At 39.8% G+C, this 24,970-nt stretch overlaps 2 protein-coding genes across 3 annotated transcripts in view; one reads left to right on the forward strand and one right to left on the reverse strand.

Annotated features, from left to right (window-relative positions):
* mapkap1 (MAPK associated protein 1) overlaps positions 1 to 8,982 on the reverse strand; it is a 45,549-nt gene extending 36,567 nt beyond the window's left edge. The window contains exons 1-4 of one of the 2 annotated variants that reach the window (XM_071917554.2): positions 8,842 to 8,982; positions 5,760 to 6,244; positions 1,097 to 1,135; positions 466 to 555 (exon numbers count right to left, since the gene is read on the reverse strand). In XM_071917554.2, the coding sequence (XP_071773655.1) occupies positions 466 to 555; positions 1,097 to 1,135; positions 5,760 to 6,042 (412 nt within the window). In that variant the 5' untranslated portion in view covers positions 6,043 to 6,244; positions 8,842 to 8,982. The remainder of the gene's footprint in view (positions 1 to 465; positions 556 to 1,096; positions 1,136 to 5,759; positions 6,245 to 8,841) is intronic. The other variant, XM_071917555.2, reaches the window with a different exon arrangement.
* A 9,041-nt stretch (positions 8,983 to 18,023) lies between these two features.
* The window catches only part of pbx3a (pre-B-cell leukemia homeobox 3a), a 56,443-nt gene continuing 49,496 nt past the window's right edge, over positions 18,024 to 24,970 (forward strand). Inside the window, exons 1-2 of the mRNA XM_071917547.2 lie at positions 18,024 to 18,226; positions 18,704 to 18,777. Coding sequence (XP_071773648.1) covers positions 18,024 to 18,226; positions 18,704 to 18,777 — 277 coding nt within the window. The remainder of the gene's footprint in view (positions 18,227 to 18,703; positions 18,778 to 24,970) is intronic.

A 24,970-nucleotide genomic window follows, 5' to 3' on the forward strand; every position in this document is an offset into this window, starting at 1 on the left:
TAATACTCAGAATATAAGGGCTGTAAGAAAGCATGACAGACTCTAGACATCTGCTCATTATGGAAGATTAAGGTGAATGACATTAAATGATCAGGATTTTTGTCCCAGGAAGGCTACATGAATTCATTACATGCAGATAAAGTAATAGAACAAATATATACAGATTAATGAAGATGTCATATGCTACCTGTTACACTATCTGTTAATTTGTTACCAAATATTAAGACATTTGCTGATCACAGAAAAGCATAGTTAATGTTAATATAAGGTTAACGTCACATTTATTAAGCCAGTGGTTCTGAAATTACCATAAAAAAAAGACGTTAAACCTCCTTCACTTTAACACCGTGTGGAAATGTATCTACACAAAAGTGAAACAAGGACTTAGTAGTGGTGGATTAGGCGTACAGCTGTTATTCTTTTAAGTAATGCATTTGGGAAAAAAAAACTGGCAAGGAACATTACCTGATTGCGAGGATGACCTCTCCTTCCACTGAATGTTTTTGCATTTGATTTGGTTCTGGCGTTCTTTCCTTAGCCTTTCAAGTCTTTGTGCTGGAAAAGAAGAAAAAAAGATTAATTTCCTGCCACACTCCAACAACGCAAAAAATGGCAATGCTTCTTAACAATCAAAGGGTATAGTGACTTGTATATGGTGACTAATGAAAATATAAATGGTTAACATTAGGTACAATAAATTCACTAGTAAATCACACCATCAAAATACCATTTTATTGCTGTCCATTGTACATTGCTGTCCAAAAGCATTCACTTTCTCCAAAGGGCTCAGGAGAGCAACAATAGCAGAAAAGCTTATTTGCAGTACATTTCACACAAAGAGCAAAGGGCTGGATGGGCAAGTAAACACTCGCTACCATCATGTCAATTGTTGCAATGCACACACAGCAGACTGACATGACCCACCGAATAAAGACACAATCACTCACTCAAAACATGTACACACCAATAAAGGTCCACATCAAACGAAAGCATTCATACTTCACAAAAATGTGAATCAGTAACATGAACAAGTTTCATATATGACATTCAGTGAACTTAGAGGACATGGTTTTCTTGCTTGCCCTTCATATCTTACCGGCAACCCCAGCTTTCTCGCGCCTGTCTTGTTGGAGTCCTGATGAGACAGCCACTACACATCAATTCTTAAAGAAAAAGACTTGCAGCTTTTTTACCCATAACCAAAACCATGACCAGCACTCCCCCAAACTTACAAAAGCCAATGGAGCCAAAAGGAGATATGTTCATGATATGATACCGACCTTTGGACTCCCTCCGTCACCAAAACACCAAATTTACCATCAAAATTAACTACCCACACATGTGACTTATAATTGTTTCACACTCTTTTTCATTCCAAGTCACTTGACCCTGCTCCCCTTTGACTTGCCACACTTCATTGAAGACACACACAACCTGATTGAAATATAGCATACTCATTTGATGACTGATTTGATGATTTTACGTTGATTAACCTTCAGACTTAAGTCTGGGCTTGCAGAAAACCTTCAGGTTACTAAGCCTATGTTATGAAAAACCTGAAACTTGAAACTTGAAAGCCCCAGCTCCCGTTTCTTACATTCATACAGACATAACATTAACACCTACCCCACACATATATACTTCCATACCATGCTAAGACATGTGCACACAAAACAAACAAAACATAACTATATTTGTGCTTAGTCTAAATGATGCACCAATACTGGTGGCACACAGATATTAGGTATTAGAGAATTTCCTCAAACAGATCACAAGCAAAGCAACTTGATTTGCTGTCTTTGTCACACAATCAATTTTACATCTCTTTAATGGAGACAAATTGATTAACTTTAGTCAATTTTGTCCAATGACAAAACAAAAAAAGGACAAAACATACACTTTGTATTGACAGTGTAAAAGTGACATTAGTGTATCCTTCTATGATTTTATTTAACCAAGGGATTAAAGCAAAACAAAACAAAAATTCTCACGGCTGAAACTTTTTGACCCAAGCTGACCGCAACTTTTGTCAAGTATTAACTGCAATTCAAGCCATCATTACAAAAATAAATCATCTACAAAGATTGTTCAGCAAATTCAAGACTTTTTCAAGCTTTAAGGTACATAAAGATTTTCAAGCACCTCACTGTTTTACTAAATGAACATTAAATGTGCACTTTTCATTCATAAGATTGCAAGATTAATTCTTCAACATCACATTCATTGTACTGCACCGAAATTATCAAAAATATTAGAAACATCAGCAGCATTTATTTAGATATTATTGTACCATAGTAAATTTCAAGCTATGTTTTGTGGAGTATGTGACATTGATTTGGCACTGACTATAATTGTGCGTTGATATAAATTATGAGTCAACACCAGGGGACAGTAACTAAAAATACTTCTTTTAGAAGAAAATTATTTTGTAGAGAGCTTCTGAGAGAGCAGACACAGGCTACTTTAATTGTAACAAACGTTTACACAAATGTAAGAGTGCACAAGAATTATTTTTACACTACCCAGTAAAGCTGCACAGTTATGGCTAAAACAACGACCCAGATTATTTGGCTACATATTATATTTCAAATTATTAATCCCATTTTTAACTCAAGCAAGAAAACAAAAGGACACAAATATGGTCAAAAACTAAGATAATGAAAATAAGAGACAAGTGCATAACAGACAAATGGGGTGGGGCCAGAGCTGTGTGTGTGTGCGTGTGTGTGTAGAGAGCGGCAGGCAAACCAGGACAGTCTGCGGAAGTGCTAAGTGAGTAGCAGACTGGATGTACATAGACAAAGGAATGCAAAGCAAAATGTGGCATATTAAGAGGATTTTAACTGACATGCCTCAATAGACTAGTTCATTATGAATTGTGGGGTAGATTTGGTGGATCTAAACATTAAGAGGTAATGGAGGAAAGGACCCAAATTAACACTAGTAGTATGGCATTTAATGTATGCAGCTGTACTATGCACAATATCAATTCAGATTGACTATTTTGCTTAATTCAGAGTCTTTATGATGCTAGTGTACTACCATTTTTTATAGCGACGTCATGGTTACAGTTATGTCCAACTCTGCTGTTCTGCAGGCTTCCATAAAACAAAGCATTATGATGAATTTTCAAAGTAAACTTGCAAAGCAGCCTAATCTGCAAATTATGGAAGGACCAGAAAGGTTACAGAATTGACCCATTCTTCCCACTGTGCTTTCTAGCAAATTACACCCTGCTACCATCAGCATAGAAGACTGAACTTACAACTGTGTAGCCGTAGCCTAGGAGCGCATCCCCCAGCAACAAACTAGTCTAATAATGCCCACTGATGACAGTGAAGTGTGATATTGAAACCCATGATGGATAATAGGCTAAATTGATAAATAAATAAAATAAAGCTCTTAGCTGGTAAGACCACCAGAGAAGATGAATAACGCCTGCAAGGACAGTTAAGTTGCAGTGTAATTTGCTAAAAAAGTATGATAATGATAATTTGCCCAAAAAGTGTGATAATGTCGCAGGATGACAGGTCACCAAAACTGTCCAATGAATGAATCAGCCCATGTGACCTTTGTTTACAACTCTTGGCTAATTTGTAATAAGGCAGTGTGAACCCTAAACAAACTATATGCCAAGTGCAACAATGTATCTTTTTCTGGCATGCTTCAGACCACAGAAAACAAACTAGGTGTGATCACACCTGCCATGTTTGGAGCGGTTGAATCAAATTCTGGAGCGTTTGGTTCGTTTTAGGTTAGAAAATCATTCAGACTAAACACTACACCGTGTGTAAAGTGATTTGTTGCTGTCAGGGACATTGTACAGACATTTTTCATCTGCTCAGTTGACAATCTGCATATAAGCTTTAGCCTAGCTCACTCATCTTCCTTGTAAACCGGGTCATGAAAATGTTGCATCACTTCCAGCCTTCTTCGCTGAAATTGCCATCAGATGGCAGCACGTCTTCTTCGGAACTTATGTATCAATACATTATTTACCACCCGGAGCCATTCATATTGATCGCTCTCCTCGAAACTAAGAACACCATAGAACGATCACTGGCACTGTCCAAGATCAGCTTTTTGGCTCAAATGCCAAAGGCTGGTACCAGGTGTAGCTGGCTGTGCAATGACTCAAGTTTGTAATTCGTCATTAAGTCCAACAGAACTCATTATAACAAAGGCATTCAAATGCGGCAGGTGACACTAAAAGATTTATCCACCAAAGACAAATTTTACCACCTGCATTTGGTGCCTGGCGGGTGGTAAATTCAGAACCTGATCACCGCCATCAGTGTATTGTGATACAGGGCTCCATATATTGCGGTGTATTAATCCCTTGAGTAGGTTTGTTTTTCTTTTTATCTGCTACATTTCTGACCAATGAACAAAAGACATGTGGCTTTTGTTTACAAGCTGTATTTTGCTTGGTTCAGAGCAGTGTAAAAGCAAATCGGACCAATTGAAAAAAAGTAAACAATGTGTCAATGTCACGCTGGTTTGGACTAAGCAAATGGATTATTAGGTGAGAAAGCGCCCTCACAGTATTCTTGTTATTATGCATCTATATCTAGTTATTTAATTAGGTTGTAGGCACTAATATATTAGGCACAGCTGCCATGTGATGTCATGTTACGTCTTTTGATTAGATTAGCCATAGGTTATAGGTCCGTTTCCAATATGCAGCCTATTACATTTGTTGTCCCTCCTAAGGCCTGGTAAAGTTGTCCGTCTATTTCATTAGCCTGTTTAAGGCTTAAAGCCATCAACAACAGTATCATTCAAAATGGGATATGATACCAGGAGTCCAGCTTGTGTGATAGTCTCATTCAAATTGGTAGCTGCATTTCACACAAACATCTTTACATTTATTGACTGTCAAGTGGCAATTTTCATTTTTGCATAATGAGTTGGGCCTGCTGTCTCTGCAAAAAACATTACGTGAAGGCAGACTGCATGGAAGGCACAACACCTTCTGTTAAATCCAAACAGTGCCATTCTGTGCCGTCTCCTGTCTTAGTGAAATAATCACATCAGTACTTCGGTAATTATGAGAGAAATTTGTTTCCACGAATTTCAATGCCACTCATGGTCTCAATGTGTAAATGCATAGTGTGCTACTGAGCACAGACAGACACGTTCACTCTCCTATGTACCCTATGGACCAGTCAACCAGTCAGCTTTTTTTGGGCAGACAGCAGAGTGCAGCAAGTTGTCTTCACCACTCTCACCATCCCATGCCCATCTCTGCTCCTCCCTATAGACAATGAATAGAACCTGTTACTGAAAATTAAGCGTAGGAACAGAGTCTAACACCTTTGCCACAGCTACTGACTTGAATTCAGCTTAGTAAAGCGCCACTCAATAACCTCTCAAGTGGCAAAAAGGAGAACAATTTGCTTGCTTGATTTTCAAAAGGGCATTGGCATACAATAGACACATCAATCATTATTAATGTGATCTGAGCTGGAGTCACCTCATAGCAATTATTGACATTAATGACTAAAGTGAATTGTGATCTAACCCCATGCTTTCCACCTGTGCAGCAACAACCTGTTGCGTTGTTGCTGCATTCTCCAACACCACCCGATTTGCCTTGTGCCTCGCTAAACCACTGACCCAGATTTGACACACAAACCCCCACAGACAAACAGCAGAATACGCTTTCTAGCCGGCCCCCCCTCCAACATGGAAGGAGTGCGGTCCGCCTGGTAGAAAGCTTGTCCTGCAAACCAGCCAGACCCTGAGGATCAGCCTACCTGTGTTGGAGCGCCGGCGGATGCCAAAGTCCCAGCTTGAGGTGATGTCCATGGACTGGGAGAGGTCGCAGCCATGATTGTCACCCACGCTGCTGCCCCCCTCGCTCAGGGAGCCCGACCCCATTGACCCGCAGCTGCTGCCGGGCACCAAAGCCAGCTGGCACTTCTCCAGATCCACATCTTGGTCGATTAGTACCATCTCACACATGCCCGTGTCGTCGCTGGTCACATGAGACTGGCGGATGTGGGCCAAAATAATGGCCGGGTTGTCTAAGAAAGCCATTTCTTTTTTAGAGTTTGGCTTGTATAGCTTTGGATGGTTCTTCTTCCAGTCTCCCCCTCTGTCTCTCCCTTTCTTCCCCTTCCACTCTTTCTGTAAGAGTGTTAAATCCTTGGGTTTAAGACGACGAGTGGAGAGCAGGCGTCCTTTTCTTCTCCTTCTGTGGGTTATTTTGTCTGCTCCATGATAGGAAATGCGTGCTTGCCTGTTTGGGAAGAGTTAAGAGTCATTACGTGGTGCAGGCTGGCAATAGTGCATTGACGTCAAAGGTTGGAGTCTCTATAAATCCATGTAGTATCACAAGTTTAAGTCAACATAAAATTACACTGTATATCACATTGTAGCATATACTGTACTTAAGTCAAACATCCTGTAAGTCGTAACATATCTCCCACCACCAGGGTACTACCTAAGGTGTCTATCATTACAGCAACAGCTGCCAGTCAGTGAGGTTAGTAGGTTAATGTAATGTAACTAGACTATTTTCAACTACAGCAGGCATTATAAATTAGCCTAAATGTTTTATTATTACTGATATATCAATATTCAAATATGATTAACTGTGGAAACAAAATTGTGATAATCCATTATGTTTAATCACATATACATAATTATAGTTAATGTTAGCATGTCAGTGTATGTTTCCATCACTGACAAAGTCATGAGTACTTGTGGCATTGCAGTCTGGATTCTTCCATATTGCATCGCATGGGTTGTATTTCATTTTGCAATATTCCATCCTTATCTAACCACATCTGTGACCCCCTCTCTTTGAACAGTAAAATAGTTATTCAAAGCACACTGAGGGAGTATATTTTTGGTTTGCTTGTTTTTTTTTCAAATGAGTTGTGTTATGTAAACGTAAATATATAGGCCTATACCTCACGTTGTTGCTTTGCCATTAACAAGCAAAACTGAAACAACACTAATAGTGATGTTGGCTGTGAGAAGAGTGGCAAAAAAGGACTTCCTCTGACAACATATTTGTCTATCTTAGAATAAAGTATCAAAAGTTGGAACTGAATGACTTTTTTTATTTTTTTGGTACTTGATAGCAGTAATATCATCCACTCAGTACATAAAAAACAGAATTATAACACCTAAACCTAATAATAAGTATTAGAATTTAGATACATTTCAAAATTATCAACCACAAAAGTTGTTTGCAAATCAATCACTGAATTTTGGATGGGTGAGGCAAAATGTCATGCTTCCCATAGCTGCATTGGTTGAATTCAATGTTTCCAATATCTTATTCAGCCATCTGTGCATAATCTGTTGGTGAAGCAGCCATACATAACTTTAGAATATTGGCCTTGACACTGAATGTATAATACAGTGGCCTTATCACACAATCTGAAATATCTACTGGGCGCTAATTATTGGGAGGGAAGAGCATATTCCTATATTGCATTATTTCCTATATCCCACATATCTGCACCCTCCAACGGATTAGATATGTTGTTGGTAACAAAGGTGCAGCTGACAGTAGTGTAGTGGAAGGTGCCCACTTCATAACACCAATGATTTGCCTACACTAACTCACCCTGAAAGCTAGAGTAGGTAGCTGGTGAATGTCCTGTCTCATGGTGCTGTAGATTTATGACAGTATAGCCTGATGTTTTCTATGGTACTCATTTGTATGGTAGTGTTTCATTCTGATAAACTGTGAATTGGGCCTCTATATGATTGCTCACCGTGAATTTTAGCACAAGGGATAGTAACATCATATCCTGTGTATTACTAAATGTCACTGAATCACATTCTTGTGGGAATATTCATTGTGATTTGGCCAGGTTTTCAGTGATTTGGATTAATTTGGTTGTGCTGTGAATAGACTCACTCACTTTAAAGAGATGTTATTTGGAGCTATCATAACATCCAAGACTGTTAGGACAGTCATTCTGCACACAAAACCATTTTTTGACACTCGTATTGACCAATAAACACATGCATTATATGTAGTAAAAACCAAACAAACAAAACCTGTTTGACTGCCTTGAGTATTTACACTGTGAACACAACGCTGTTGACAATTTCAACATGAAGATTGGAGCTGCAAGCAAGGGCAAATCAATGCTATCCTATGAAGCTACGTTAGCCTAACTGAGCAACTAGCATCTCAAATGCAGGCTCGTGCAGCTCGCTCATCTTAGCAAACTAACGCCAGCTGGCCAACCAGTTCATGTTAAAACCATCTTTCAGTTTCCATAGCTTTATTGCTTGTTTGAAGGTAGCTCGCAGAGGGCTTCTCCTCCTGAAGCTAGCCGTGGCTACTGCTAAACTATCTGAACAGTGAGGTGTCAAGTTCTTCAAATGCATGCTTTGTCACTTGCGCCAATTAATGTTAACACAGTCGCCAATTCCATGATAAAGTGGCTGACATTTGGTGCCTGTGCTGAATGGCATTACACATCTTCACCCAACAGTCTGGATAGCCGGTGTTAGTTCACTACGTAGCGTAACGTTAGCTCAAGTACTGAGCTAAATTTGAACCTGGATACCTGACTCACTACACAGATTATAAACTTAACGTTTGCTTGCTGAAAATAACCTAGCAGCAAGGAAGTTACTTAGCACTGCAATTAAACAAATTGCATTATTGTTATTTCATTTCATTAAGTTTCTCCACTCATTAGAAATGGCACTGGTCGCAAATAACTAGTGTAGACCCCTTGGCTAACGTCAGTGATGCTGCCTATGGTTGGGCCTGATTGTAGTGATAGCTAGCTAGCTAGCTGTGGTTAGCTGCTATCATAGCTTGGATAGTTAGTAGACGTTATTTAGAAGACTGTATCCCACCTTTATGCATCCGTCGAGCAAAATAAATATCCACACAACTCCATATTATCTGTGCATTCTCCCAGTAGTGACAATGACCAGTGAGCATAATGCACGACGCCAAAATCACAATAAAACAGCAGGACCATGTAGCTATGTAGCTGTGTTTCCTCTATTGACAGATGCAGTTCCGGTTGAAGACTATACAGACACTATTGTTTGACTGACATCCAGATGCACCAATGATAGTTCAAATTAATATGAAAGCTAATCAGGAGACTGATAGTAAGGAATACCAAATAAATAGAATGGAAAGAGAAACCTTCACGTTTGGGTAAAATCATTTAAAGAAGAGAGAAATGCCATTCTCTATCCAGTTTAGTTTAAAACACAGTAATCATACTATAAAGCAAGGAATTAAAGGGTAACTTCGGTATTTTTCAACCTGGGCCCTTTTTTCCCATCTTTTTGTGTCTAAGTGACTAAAGGGGACAACAGTTTTTGAAACTGGTCCAGTATTGAGCGAGATCGCTTCAGCCGGCAGCTGCGAAACGGGCTGCAATGTAATCCGACGGGGCAAATCGCACCGTCAATGTACGTCCACTAAAAGTGCTTGTTTTTGCCACTGACAGGCTCAGATTGTTATTATAAGTGTCTGACAACATTATGGAAAGGACCCTACAGAGAAATGAAACGTTTTTCTTTACCTTTCGTTTGATCTGGTCTGTGTGTAACCAAGTCTCGCGAGAGTTGAGTTGTCACAGGAAGTTACACACAGACCGGATCAAGTGATCAAGCTTTCACATTAGTAATGTTGTTCCGTACCCGAGTACACTTGCGTATCTACACACTCCGATACAGTAGGTGGCGGTATGCACCTAGTTGGTTTGCGATCCGCCAATAAACACAAAGAAGAAGAAGAAGAGTACACTTGCGTCATTAACTACGCGACATTTGTTTATGTTGTCGCTCCAGTGTAGAAAAGCGCGCCAATCGCAAGATCCCAAGCCCGCACTTTCTGATATTGCAGCCTCATTTTCTTTAGTTTGTCACGGCATTATTCTGTTGTTCTATTGTACCCACGCGCATGTAAATACTCTCAAATTAATCCATAAATCTTGGCATTTTTGTGTGTAATGTCCATTTGTGATTGTATGTTTTCGTCTGCGCAAATTTCAAGTAAGCATTTTATTTCTTCAGTAGACCAGAGAGATCCTTTCGCGGTCATTTTCGCGGTCATGTTTTGAACGGGACAGTCGAATAGTTATGACGTCACATTGTAAATAGCAGTCCACTTCCGTGTTTTGGTACAATAGTTTTCACACCAGATGCGAACCGTACCCGAGTACACATGAACCGTACTGAACCGCACGGATCGTGCCCGGGTACAGTACACAGTGTTCACACTAATCAAACGAACTGGACTTTGGGGTCAACTTGGATCCGGGCCCGGGTCCCTGATGTGAAAGCGCCCTTAGTCTTATCAGTGTTTAAAACAAGTTTGAGATTGAGAAAAACAGATTGTAATCTAGTCATGGCTTGGGTTGGAGTAGAGCCGGATGCATACAAGATGGTGTCATCCACATAAAAATGAACATTATAATTATGGGTCAGAGAAATAATGTTATTAATATAGATTGTAAATAATAGAGGACCCAAAATAAACCCATGTGGAACCCCTTTACTAATTTCAAGGGAGGTTGATTTGATATCGTCAGTAACAATAGGTTGTGTTCTGTCAGATAAATGAATAAGACTAGCCATGAGCGAGATCATCCAATCCAAAAGAATGCAACTAGTAAAATGCTGTGATCAGCAGTATCAAAAGCCTTTGACAGATCAACAAAGAGTGTGGCACAATGTTGTTTTCTAACCAGAGAGTTAATATCATTTAAAACAAGGGCGGTTGCTGTTACTGTACTATGTCCTGGTCTAAACCCTGATTGCTGTGGCTGGAGACTACAGTTATCCTCTAAATAAGCATGTAGTTGAGAGTTAACCAGTAACTCTAGGATTTTGGCCAGTCAAGAGAGCTTCTATAATGGACAATAATTTTTTAAATTGTTAATGTCACCACCTTGCGGAGGGACAACCTGAGCTGCTTTCCATACAGCTAGAATCTTAGCAGAATGTGTGGTTAAAGATGTGAGTAATAGATGTGGCAATTAAAGATGCAGAAGACAAGGGTCAAGCATTTATACTTGCCAGTGCATTATAAACTTTTATATAAGTGACTAAAAGAGAATTTGCTGCTCATAGAAAGAGACAGAGCAGGTAAAGCTACCACTGCTGGTTCAGAAGAGGAATTGGTTGGGATTATATCAGCAGGCAACCTGTAAAATAAGCGGCCAGAGCAGATAAAATGATGATTAAAAGCTTCAGCCATATCAAGTGTGAGCAGGGGACCTCAGAGGCTGCTGGCACTGCTGGATGCAGGAGAGATAGAAGGAAAGGGTCCAGGGAAGGTTGAGGAGCTGAGAGATGTTCATTGGCCACCATGGAGTTGGTGGACATGGGGACAGCTGGGCTGGACAAGGGAAGGGGGTGGTTTTGGGAGGGCTGGACTGACAGGGAAACATGAGTAGTGGTTGGACCTTGAGACCCTTGGGGGTAGTGACGGCACTGGGATGGAGGGAGGGGTTTCCCCTACAAGGAATCCTTGTAGCACTGAAATAGCTGGGCCTTGCTTTCAGCACGACTAAATGGAGTCCCTCGAGTTCGCTTTGCAGTTTGACCACTGTCCATTGGGAGATAACAAGGGGAATGGGACTGAGACTGGAGATTGGAGCAGCCTGTGTGGAGCTTGCAAGGCGGGGCCTGAGGCGTGACTCCATTACAGGTTGTGAAGCTGGGGTTTGACTGTGGGAGCAAAGTCTACTGGGGAGCTGGGCGGCCTCGGACTGGCGGGGCAGGTTGTGAAGCTCGGTCGGAAGTAGGACGAGACCACCGGACCCTGCAGACAGGCTGTTGGTTTGGGGGAAGGTCTGGCGCCAGAGGCCTGATGGTGTTAACGGAGCTCCGGGAATCTCATCGGGGAAGTTGTCGTCAGAAGCATGGATTTGCAATGGATCCATAGTGCATTCGAGTTTAATGCTCGAGTGTAGTAAACTTTACAGTGTTTACACTGGTCGGCATGACACTTTGTTTGCAAAGTAAGGTCATGTTGTTGGAACATATATGCTGTTAGATCGATGATCAGAGGGATAGGAATCAGGTGGGTGAGCAATTACTGTGGGCAGTTGTGGCTGTTTTCAATGAGTGGCCGACGATTTGAGTGCATGTCCTCCCGATTTTCAGTTTTAAAATCATTATCATCCTTTTCTAAAACATCACCAAAAATGAGTTGGTGAATGAGTTTCCAGAGGAAGCATTTGCAGGAGCATGCCAACTGGACCCCCATAACATTTTTAGGGGAAGGGTGACCTTTTTCAGATTCATGCCAATGCATTTAACAGAGGTCTGCGGGCCCTTCTACCTTTTTATCTGCCTGCCTGCCCTCTGTATCTCTGTCTGCATGACATTACACGCATTAGTAAGCGTGCCATACACAGGTGTGACGGCCCTCTGATTATCTGCCAGGGCCTATGTTTTGTTCTCGTTTGTGGCCAAGCAGATGTGGGCAGAACTGGAGAACCATTAACATGAGCCAAGACACCTGGCCTGGGTTTCCTTTCCTAGCCTGTAAAGTAATATTCCAGTCATGTCTTGTCCACACTAATCCGGGTAAATCTGAAAATGGCGTTTTCGTGTCGTTTGCGTTTCCGTCCACACTACCGTTTCCATGCCGTTTTCTAAAAGTTTCCCGTCCACACTAATATGCAAAAAATATAGGAAAACGGTGAAATCTACCCTATTGGGCATGCACAAGCCTCCGACCCCTGACGTTTATGTCGTTACCACCGTGGTTACCACTGATTACGAAAGTGTTGTCATGGCTGCAGTAGCAGAGCCTTAAGCGCCAACAAGATATCCAAATCACGACAAAAGATGGACAAAAGCAAGCCAGACTTCTTTGTCTGGAACGACGAAGTTGAGCTGCTTTTGAAAGTAACGAACAACTACAAGACCGCCAAAGCCACGGAGAATATAGACTGGGAGTCTTTTGGGAGTGTGACTATCGCCTGAGATCACATGGCAATCCCATGTCAGCGTTTTTGAAAAGCTCAGTTTTCCCCGTCCACACTACAACACGAAACCGGCGTTTTCAAATTTATCCACTTTGGAGAGCGTTTACAGAAAGCTCCGCTTTCGGTGGTCGAAAACGCTGTCTTAGTGTGGATGGAAGAAATAAAGATGTGTTTTCAAATTTACCCGGCTTAGTGTGGACAAGGCCTAAGTTTTCAGGATATTTTCGTGGTCTCAATCAAACGCTGCAAACACTACAAACTTGTCCAGCTGCATCCGATCTTGGTGAGTAGTTTATATTCTGGTTTTCATGGTGGTCAAGTGCCAAATAACCCCCATGTTAAAACTATGTGGAATATTGCTATAATAGCCTGACAAGCCTTGCTGAGAAGAGTTTTTTTTATTCAGTTATAGATTAGTTTATTAATAAATCCCCTCAAATTGTGTATGTGTCTCCATTTTTGTTGTGGACAAGAGCTGGGCCATAACACAGGGAAGTCTGACTATCCTTCACATTGCACGACACAATATGTTACCTCAAATGCATACAATTGGGGATGTTCAATTCCAACTGAGGCTCCATTTGCCAGGCGTGTCATTTTGCCCACACACTGCATAGATGGTGCTTTAGCAGAAGTATATTTAAAGGAATAGTTCACACAAAAATGAAAATTCAGTCATTACTCACCCCCATGCCAGTTGAAACTCTGGTGAAATTTGTTAGTCCATATAACACTCCCGGAGCTTCCAGCACGACTCTGTAGCAGCCTTCTCCAAAACAGTTGAAGTCTTCAAGGACCAATCTTTAGAGTTCCAAAAATAACAAAAAATAAACATAAAATGACTCCATACAGCTCGTGTAGCATAATCCAAGTCTTCTGATAGTTAGTGGAAAAAAAACAAAATTTTATCCATTATTTCATGAAAATCGAATCTTTCTCCATTGTAATTTGCTTCCGCATTACCAAATATTCCAAGGCCCCCGTGGCCTGCAAGGTTTGTGAGTGTGCCACCCCCATCTCATGAGGTTTGGTCATTTATTGCTCAGTGGTTATCTAAAACAAAAGAAGAGACAAAATGTAGTGGTTTCAGATATGGCCAAAAGATTTTGGATACTTGCAGATCTATGTTGTGATCTGCGTATAGGAGAAATATTTATTTCCATTATCCAAAATATATTGTATATAAATATATATATAGATGTCATCTATGCACAAATATATTTTTGGCCAATTTTTGTACATTTTGAAACATATCTCTAAACATATTGTGAAGATATGAAATGCCTTCCTAGGGGTTCAAGCCCATAGAACTGAAACCATATTGTATTTATCAGGATTCTTCTTCTTTTTCTGCCCTAAAAAGATCTGTACGTCAGAGACTGTAAATCCAACCTATAGCAAGAAAATTTGGTAAATAGGTTTCAAATCTCCCCCACTCAACTCAGGCAACAGAAATTACACTGATCGGCCAGATGGTGGTGCTATAACAAGCAACATTTTGGCCAATAACTCTTAAACTGTAAGGTCTAGAATCCAAAAAATATTTTCCCTCAGATTCTTTTGTTAACACGAATCCATTGCACATACAAATTTTCATTTCTGCCATTTTGAAATTTATTTTTCGTTGTTTCTCCTGAAAACTTGATCCAGTCTCGGCATACATGTTTTTGCTAGATTACAGCTATTGCACAGAGTTTTGAAAATCCAAACCGTTTGGCCTTGGTGAACAAATGACTTGCAAAGACGTGCAAACAAGAAGTGAGGCATAATTCCTACAAGCTTGATGCTAGAGCAAACCACACTTCACTAGATACATATTTGGGATGTACCCCAATGTGTGATAGACCACATTTGGTCACACTCCATAGCACCACCATCAGGTCAACCTTGCAATGGCAGCTATTACTTTGGCACACACTTTTATGTAAAGTTCGATCTGTTTTTAATTGTATCTCTGTTTGTTTGTGTGTTTTTAGTTGTACCTGTTTACCTCATATATTACCTTTTATTCCTATTTTCTATTATTGCTGCTTTTGGGTTTTATTGTATGTAAAGCACTTTGTAAACATTGTTTTTAGAAAAGTGCTATACAAATAAAGTTATTATTATTATTATTATTATTATTATTATTATTAATAATTTTTTTTTTCTCCACCAGACTTTACACACAGTGGCCCATATTCATAAAACTCAGCGGTAACAGCTTTGCGCCACGCAAACTTGATGGCACTACTGTCAGCGGTTGCCCAGGTGAAAGCCAGTGACAATCAACATGTTAATGAGCCTTTACATATTCAATATTCACACGTGTCAGTGTATCCACACTACTTGATGTATCAGAGCAGCAAACTGTGCCTGTGAAACTGTATTTTCAGAGAAAGGTGGCAGGCGCAGAAAATCACAAAACTATTTGGAATGTTCCGTCTGCAGCACAACAGCTGCCCACTTCTAAACAGGAGGATGTCATTATGCATAATGCCCCGAATTCCGATTGGAACTGTGACACACAAATGAAGTTGACGGTGATGCACAAACAGGAGGGAGGCAGATTTCCTGAATGCTTAATGCTAGACCATCCAAACTTGACACACCTGTTTGCAAGGGGCCCCAAAATATGTCAGACCACATTTACACAGTCATGCTGAATAGCATCACCATCAGGACAAATTGGCAATTTTTCAAATGCCGGACCCCCAAATTGATCTGCATTAGACCATGGGCCCCATTTAATAAGATTGAAGATTTTGTCCTATATGAAACCCCATCTGAGAAGATTTTTGTTGTTAAATATGATATATGTTACAGACTTATATAACTGTATACTGTAGGTGAATTGATACTAACAGGGTGGAGAGTGAAACCTATGAGCAAATTAGTCATCCTTATGCAAACTCTCATTGTGATAACTTCTAGGGAGTGAAATAATACTGAAATTAAATTGACCCTCTGGAATTCCCTCAAGGACCCCTGGGTGTCCCCGGACCCCACATTGGGAACTACTGGCCTAGACAGAACAGACTATGACCAGTATATACAGTAACTACAGCTTTTCATTGATGATCATGTTGTGTCACTGCCTCACCCCTACTCAGTGATGTGTGGCACCCTGACCCTCTCCAGCTGTCTCCTGTCCAGTACATGCACATTTATAACTAATGAACACCTGAGGCCCGCTTACTCTTGGGACTTTGCATGCATACAAGTCACTGGATGCTTATAATTATGATGTGTCTGGGCATGTAGTCAATATAAAACAACATAAGATCTACAGAAAGTATAGTTCCTGCTATCAGTGCAGATTTGATCCCTCAACAGTGAGTGACTTACCATCTTTGTAGCATGACATAAATCAGTATGAGGTAAATTTATAGTTAACATCATCATGGATGTTAAAAACAAACAAATAAATGCTTTTCTGAAGATATGCTGGATTGTTTGCATTATGATAATCACCAACTCTAGGTCATTGTTTATCCCCCTTTTATTTACCACAATGTCACTGGTCATGTTACTTCCCCAAACACAACAAGATTTGGGCATTTTCTCGTCTTGGCTTTCTACCTGGAAGTTTTTGTAAATACACTTTGAGATTTGGTCTGTACTGCTCTCTCATTCAGGCCCACTAAGATATAAAATATACTATATACTATAGTGCAATGATCAAAATATCAATTTATCAGTTAGAAAAAAAATACATTTCAGTTGTGACTTAAAATATGTTACATAATTTACTAATATTATTTCCCCTTTGGGGGTTCTGATTACAAAAATACTAATCATGAATCTCTCTCTCTCTCTCTCTCTCTCTCTCTCAATTCAATTCAATTCAATGTGCTTTATTGGCATGAAAGTTCACAGACAATATTGCCAAAGCATCAAGATGAATATCAATATCTCTCTCTCTCTTTCTCTCTGTCTCTCTCTCTCTCCACATAGCCTACACATATATAGTTTTTACAATGATATAGAGCAAATATCAAGCAACAAAAAACACAAACATTTATTTGAAAATCACATAAAAAAATTCAGAAAATTCATGTTTATAAGAAGATATGGAAGTTTTGGTGGCAAATTATATTATATGCAGGAACCTTGCCATAGCTTAGGGTTTAACGAATTGTTGCGCCAGATGCACGTGGATATTTTATCCAATTAACCTACACGCAGACCTACTATATCTTCTGCAAAATCGACTGTCTGCTATTATAGGCAATAGGTGTGCTATGACCAGGGAGTGTGCAGGGTGTCCTACTTATGAGTGCCAAAGGCGCACATCCTTCGAAGGGGGTGGAGCTCATTTTCATACAGATTTCTTATTTTTGAGCGCCCCTCTCTTGCACTCAGTTCCTCGCATCCTTGCTGTGCTGGCACCTTGTCAAATGCAGAGTTCACTATCAGGCAGCAGTTTGATGCATATTTACACAGGAATTACGCTCTAAGGTTTCTCTATGATGCGTGATCATAAAGGTCTGTCCATTTAAGCAACCTACTGAAACTTTTATAAGTATAAGAACTGGTTGGTGCGCATCATCAACATCATCATTCAGTGTTGCTCCAGGCACTGCGCTGCAACTTCTACACACCCGTCATCTACATTGTCTGGTCAGAGGATTTGTCATTGCATTGTTGCTGCTGGTTCAATGGGATCCTGGAAGTTTGAAGCCAGACTGGAGCGAGGATAATACCGAGACGGGGAATATCGGTAGCCCGGTTGACAACAGTCGGCCGCGGACGCAACGCAGCGAGGAGCAATCTCCGCCGACCGCTTCCCTTCCATGTGTCATGTAGACTACCAGAGGTGGATCTTTTGCGTGGTGGAGGAAAACAGCCACCATCCTCATTGCTTGCACTGGAGTTGAAAAGTACAAAACGGAACACATCCCCAGAAGATTTTTTTTAGTCGGACACAGCCTCGACCCCTTCTACCTATCGTTTTTATTTCGCTCACCTCGATTCTATTCCTCCTCCTCTCCTGCTCAGGCGTATACTCTCTGTCGGACTATAATTGCGGACGTAAACGAGTGGAAATCCGATATTTTTTTCTCTGAAAACGGAGCGCATTGATTGTGCTGCGGCATGGACCTGGAGGAGCAAGGCCGGATGATGCAGGCTCTGAGCGGGGTGACTCTGGCCGGACACCCGGTGCAGGGAGGCATGGGACTACCGCTGCCGCACATACACGACGGCACCGACGGGGATGGAAGGAAGCAAGACATTGGGGATATTCTCCATCAGATCATGACCATCACTGACCAGAGTCTGGACGAAGCGCAGGCAAAGTTCGTCCTCTTTTAATCATTATAGTCGATGAATGCAAACATAGTTTAATTAAGCAGAGACAGACCTACTTTATTTAAGATGTGTGTTAGGTTCAATACAATAACGGCTTTGCAACAGCTTTCTCTGAAGGAAACTTTTGAAATTGTGGACATTTTCTCATCACATAGCCTAAGTAGTGATAGTAGCCTAAAGGAACATATGAAATTGTAGACTAGGTTTCATCAGTTGATTCATTCAGTTCAGGACCCTATAGCTATAAACTTCCACAAAATCAACTTGACTTGAAAAATTCTCCTTAGTTTCTAGTTAATGCCTCTTCTTAAGGCTTTATCCCATGGCATTTTGAGTGGAATATATAGGCTATTCATTTGTTCATCACTCGGGTAGGCTATGTCTTGTTAAAAATGGTAGTCTCTTTAAATACATCAGCTTTTAGGATATTATTCTCATACATCTGTCCATGTTTGCTGTGGTAGGAAACATGGATTGAACTGTCACAGGATGAAACCTGCGCTCTTCAGCGTCCTCTGCGAAATCAAGGAAAAAACAGGTGAGAGCTTCATTGTGTCTTCTATAGCCTAAACAAGAGCTACAACATCTTCCATCCTCTATCTTTCCATTTTTCACACTTGTGGACGTAAAATGTGTCCAGTATCTAAGGGAAATGATTCACACAATGCTATTAAAGCAGAAACACAGAAAACAAATGCTGCTTTCTCCTCTTAAGGCTACTAGCTTGTATAATATAGGCTACAGACCACATTATGTATTACGAGTAATAATGATATATTACTTAATACGAGTAAGCTATTGAGTGCTTTGGTCCACCACAAACGTGTTAAATTGTTTATCTCGTGGAAGGTTGTCTAGCCGTTGAGTTGTAGTCTCGACTAGCCTACCTTTGATTTTTTTTGTGTTTGTCCCTCACCTCAAGTAGACAGCAGTCGACTGTTTTCCACAGTTTCCCGCCGATAGCCCAACTTTCACGCGCACCTTGCACAGGTGATGGAACGCTTGTTGTGGCGCGAGAAGGTTACCATGGTTACCATGGCATTTGCACAGACATGTTCATCTTCACTGCTTTATTTTTTTTTTTTTAAGTAATTTTAAATAGCTTATTAACCCTCTAGAGGGGTCAAAATAGTTTTTTGGCAGCTTTTTCACAATACAAAAATACACATGTAGGACACATGTAGGGTTTTGAAATCATGAAATCAAGAAAAATCATTGGGGTACATGTACCCCAACTTTTCACAAAAGGGGACAAAGTGGTCCCCTTTGAGAGATGTGGTAATGCCGGTGTGTCACTTGGAAGCACTGAATAATTATTCATTATGTTCATGAGATGTGTGTGTAGCCTAGCCTACTTATGAGCAAAGTGCCTGTCTATGTGTTTTGGGCTTTGCATTTCTGAGATAGAGATACTAAATTAAATATTCACTTCTGTAATTGACTTTCATTTGTATTTGAATACACTAAGGCTGTGTGTGTTGCCTACATGGGGGTTATCATGGAGGTTTTATTTTATTTATTTTTTTTCCCCAAACAATAGTTCAGGGAATCTTGATGCAAACGTATAAACACCAAAACCAAAATTTTAACCACATACTGTGAACAGTAAGAGAAAAAAACACAACCTATTATTATGAAATAATGCATATAAAAAGAAAAAAATATCTACTTTTCATGAAATACAAACTGTTTACAGTAGGGAGTCTTTTTAGGCCCCTTTTATCGAAAAAAAATGGACTGAAAACAGTTACAAAGTGTTTCACAGGCAATAAACCGATAATAAACGTCAACAAGATAAACAATAAAAACACCAGACATAAATTACAGTTTTACAAAAGAATAAAACAGGCGAATACAACAAGAATAAAAGAGATATAGGTAGCTAGTCAAGCCCTAGTAAGTAAAATCTTAAAATCAATTCTAAAACTAACAGGAAACTATTGTATTGTACAAAAACTAAAATTGTCTAGAGATGGGTTCAGGGTCAATAACAAGGACCACAGTTTTGTCTGAATGAAAGATGTGAACCATTCCAGAGTAGTAACAGAGATACCAACGCAGCTCCTCAGTCTATCAATTAGAAAAGCATGATCAATTGTGTGAAAGGCTGTGCTAGAGGTGAAGCAGCACGAAAAGAGATCATTCCCCAGGAGATGATTAGTAATCCTGAGAAGGGGAGTACCAGTACTGCTGCAAAAAAGCAGAGTGAAATGTTTCAAACATATTTTTCTCTACGTCTTCAAAGAAGGGACAAAAATTTACTGCGTGTCTTATGTTATGGGCCCTAAAGCATCAGAACGTTTTTTAAAGATCAAAAAATTACATGGGAAAGTTCCCTTATTTATCAGTCAAAACAAAGAGTAAGAAAATATGTGTGAAACTTTGATATTCACTCAGGTTTTATAAGGCTACCGTTGTATACAAAGCATGTACAGGACCTTGAAAACGTATCATCACTTTAAATTTTATGTTTACCAGTTTTCCCCATGAAATTGGGAAAAGTCATGAAGTATCAAGCTGAAAAAGTAATGTTAATCGTGTTTTTAGACACGTTAAATGTTGAATGAAATGAAACATAATAGGAGGGTTAAGCTGCTGAAGGTACAATGAAGTCCATATGGAAAAGAGAAAACTTCACTTAGATCCATCCAATTTTCATATTTAGTGTAGAAGTTTCAGTCTAAACAGCCCTCCATAATAGGCTGGATAAGCTGGTATATGTAACGACAGTTATATTTGTAACACCTGTATGCAACAAAGCAGGTGATACTTAAAAAAATGCAACACCAAAACCATAAGAAGGGTCAGAGATGTTGCCGATAAACTGTATTTACCAGATGATGTGTGATATCTGTCTCTTTCTCTTAGTGTGTCCGAAAAAGTTACAACTAACCCTAACACAATAGTTATATTTATTTATTTTTTAGTTTTATATTTTATCTCATGCTCCGTTTAAATGTTTGATTTAAATTGTGTTTACTCTGTGAGCACAAACATGCGTAGTATGTTTCAGCCAGGCTTGGATGTTAACTGTGATTGGACTTTCCAGCACCCAGCAACTCCAGCAGGGAGGGTGCTGAACATTGTGTGGAAATACACAATATACATGAGTTATGGTTGCATACACTATATGGGAATATATTGCTGGTGGTGGGATTCCATGGACACACCAGATTAATTGAAGCTATAGTGGGAGCGATGCTTTCTGCCTTGATCTGACAAAAAATTTTATTTTACAAGACCGTTTCTTTGCAAAATTTTTGAAAGATACAGTAAGTGCCTCATCACTGTGCATGTGGAAAGGTTTAAATCCAGAAGTGCACACATTGCCTCCTTGTTTGAGGCAGCAGTCTCGGAGTGAGCAGGAGCAATTGGTTGTGAAGTGTTTGCCTGGTAACCATGTAAACAAATGTTAAAAAGTGTTTAGGGACCGCTGCAGAGAGAGACAGAGGCAGGTTAGAGTAAGGGATGTGTGTGTGTGTGTGTGTGTGTGTGTGTGTGTGTGTGTTGCTGAGAGTTGTGTAGTAGAGAGAGAAAACAGAAAGACACACAGTCTATGACATGAAGCGACCTGCCTCCTCTCTACTGAATACCAAGGACTCACCATTTAAATTGTTTTCACGCGTTTTACTTTTTGTTCATATTTTCCTCTTTCGTTTTTATACGAGGTTGTGTTTAATTCATGTGCAGCATATTTATTGTTTATCTTACTGGCTTTAATTCATTTTTTGTTTAATTGTTTGTAAAGCAGTTTGGAACACTGTTTTGAAAAGTGCTATATGAATAAAATATATTTTGGAAATCATAGGTACTATTAAATCAAAATGAACCAATGACTTCTCTACAGTGCTACTGGCAGTAAAGCACATTTTTGTATGAGAAGACAACCAAGTAAAAAGCCACAAAAGAAATCTCAGTGCCATATTTCAGATTTGCTGTTTCATTTATTACTATAATAATAATGATAATAATAATTTATATAGCACTTTTCGAAACACAGTTACAAAGTGCTTTATAGTCAAATAAAAGAAAGTCCAAAGGCAATAATAACTACTAAAAGAGAAAAAGTAAAATAACAACAATGAGATGGAACAATAAAAGGCTAAATAGAATAAAAGCAAAAATTGGCAGAAGCAGCATAAAAAACATAAAACAAGGCAAAACAGTATATAAAAAAAGAGTAAGTCATTGGGTTACAGTCTAGAAAGTCTACAAATCAGGTTTAGAGACTAATAACGTGTTTTATCTAAAAGTATACAGCTATAAAAACAAATTAGCATCATAATGCCTACTTGACTCATTAACTGTTACATTTATAGACCATCATCAGATGTTAATTATGGTTCAGAGGAAATGAATGGTCACCGCCAAATCAGTGGTTGTGGACTCAAATGACTTTCAACTTTGAAAATGGAGAGAAGTGATTTTTTTCTTTTAAATATTCGGAGGAATGTTGGAATACTTCATCCACCGTAATTCACAGACTGTAATTAGGAGTTTGTTTTGTTGCATGTCCATCTGAGGCATGCTGTTTTATAGATGTGTCCTCCTCAGAGACTCATTTCACCAGAGGGGTCAGAGGTCAGGGGCAGTGTTCCTGGACCAAGGACACATTGACAGGGATGGACACGTTGTCTGTGGCAAAGGACCAAACATGTGACCTTCCAGTTACAGGAGGGTCTCTTGAGTCCATCAGGCCACCTTAATGTCCCGTGCAGGTCAGTCACAGAGCAGCAGCACTGAAACAGGTGAGGGTTCAGTGTCTCACTCAAGGACACTTCCTCAAGGTAATCAGTTGGGGATGATGGGGATCGAACCCGAGGCCGTCCGGTCTTGACCACCCTGCTGCTCGCTGTGGTGTTTTGATCACCAACTTAAATCACGTCTGTCTTATTCCTAGCAAAAGTTTGTGAGTATTCCTCGAAGGACAGTGGTGTGCAGTAGGCTTTGGGGCGAAATCCAAAATTGAATATCGCGATACTGTCCCGCCAGAATATCGCGATATACAATATTGTCGCGGGGGGAGGAGGTGGTTTCCAGTTTTTTTTTTTTTTTTATTTCTTCCAAATTACATTTAATTTCTAGGCTATAATATTAATATTTTTTATTAACAGCCTAGAAATTTGATCTTACATTGAAGCATTGGAGGAAACTACTAACCATTTGGTATAATTTGCTCATTTCTGCTATTTCCAGAAAAACGGGCTGATTGTGAAAAAGGGAACCCACTTGAATTAAAAACACAAATTTTTCACTTCAAGTATGATTATTTTTGTTTTTTTACTATTGTACCATTAGTAGATTATAGGTTTATAAGTTTAAAAGCTTGTACAATTGTGATCTAAGCAACACATGGTGCCATGGTTGGCGATATTCGATATCACGATAATAAGAAATATCGCAATATACGATAATATCAAGTATCGACCCAACCCTAGTGTGTAGCCTACATAGATGTGATTGGTGAGGCAGAAAAATGATGGAGGTGGTTTCCTATGTGTTTTGGCAGATTCCTATAATAGAGCCTTGGGCATATTTGCAGTTGTCCCAGATATCTTCACATCAGTGTGCTAATTACAGTGGTGTTACTGTAGGAAAGTGAGCTCAGTGTGACTTTAATATTTTTCCACTAATTCAAGAGGTACAGAACAACTTGCACAGCAATGCAATGCTCTGCATTCAGCTGAGACCTATATGCTTACTTTTATAGCACTCTAACCCAGTATAACCAATTATTATTATTTTCTCCAGCTGCAGGGGCAACATCAGAAAATTTGCATTACGCCAAACACATAGATTCATAAAGACATTCCATATACGTTTGCGTTGGACTAAATCAATTGCGCGCCTAGATTGTAATAAAGCGAAGTGAGGGCAATTGAAATCATTAAGTTGATTTACCGGCTACTGAGGTAAGCAGTTCTTAAGCCTGTGGGGGACATTCAGTCTCAGGGCAATCAAACAGAGAGCTAATGAGATGAATAAATCTGTCTACATGTCCAGTATGCCAATAACAACAACAATATCTAAATGTAAAAAAAGAAACAAAAAAAACAAAAAAAAACTCCTATATGTTGGTGTCATCATCAATATTTAACAGATATCCTGTCAGAGGATTTACAACCACTGTCTGGTTCTTTGACAACTGTTAAGATGGACCTTATGAGCCAGTGGGTTGGAAAATAGACTAGAGTGTGAACATTATCAGTGAGAATCCCTGATGTGATTTCTGTTGCTCCTTGAAGCATAGCATGAACCGCTTCCACTGTGGCACTGGCTCGTTGTGTTATGGCTGGGAAGCAGCAGAGCATGTCCTCTTGTTCGCTGGACAACTTGTAATTTCTCCTTCCATTCATGGTTTAAGCTCTGGCACAGGCAATTTGCTCTAGATTGTTATGCGCTGGTTTGGATACGGTACTGACCTCCATCTGTCTTGTGGCCGCCTCCAGGTTTTGCATAAAGCATAAAAAAACACACTTGAGTATGTTATTTCAGACAAAGCACCTCATCCTCTGTAATTGTTGAAATTGTAAATGGGTTTTATGGAAATGTTTTTTTTTCTTTCCCCACGCATAAGCTATGCTAATGAGCCTCCGTGGCAACTAGTGTAGCAATTAGCATCCTGCAACTATTTTTAAACGTTCCCTGCTGCACGTTTAGCTTGTTAATGCAGCTTAACAGGGATGGTGGAATTTTGTTCTGGGGGTGGTGGCTAGGACTGACTGGCAATC

The sequence above is a fragment of the Centroberyx gerrardi genome, chromosome 2 (genome assembly GCF_048128805.1).
Source record: "Centroberyx gerrardi isolate f3 chromosome 2, fCenGer3.hap1.cur.20231027, whole genome shotgun sequence".
NCBI classification, from domain to species: domain Eukaryota; kingdom Metazoa; phylum Chordata; class Actinopteri; order Beryciformes; family Berycidae; genus Centroberyx; species Centroberyx gerrardi.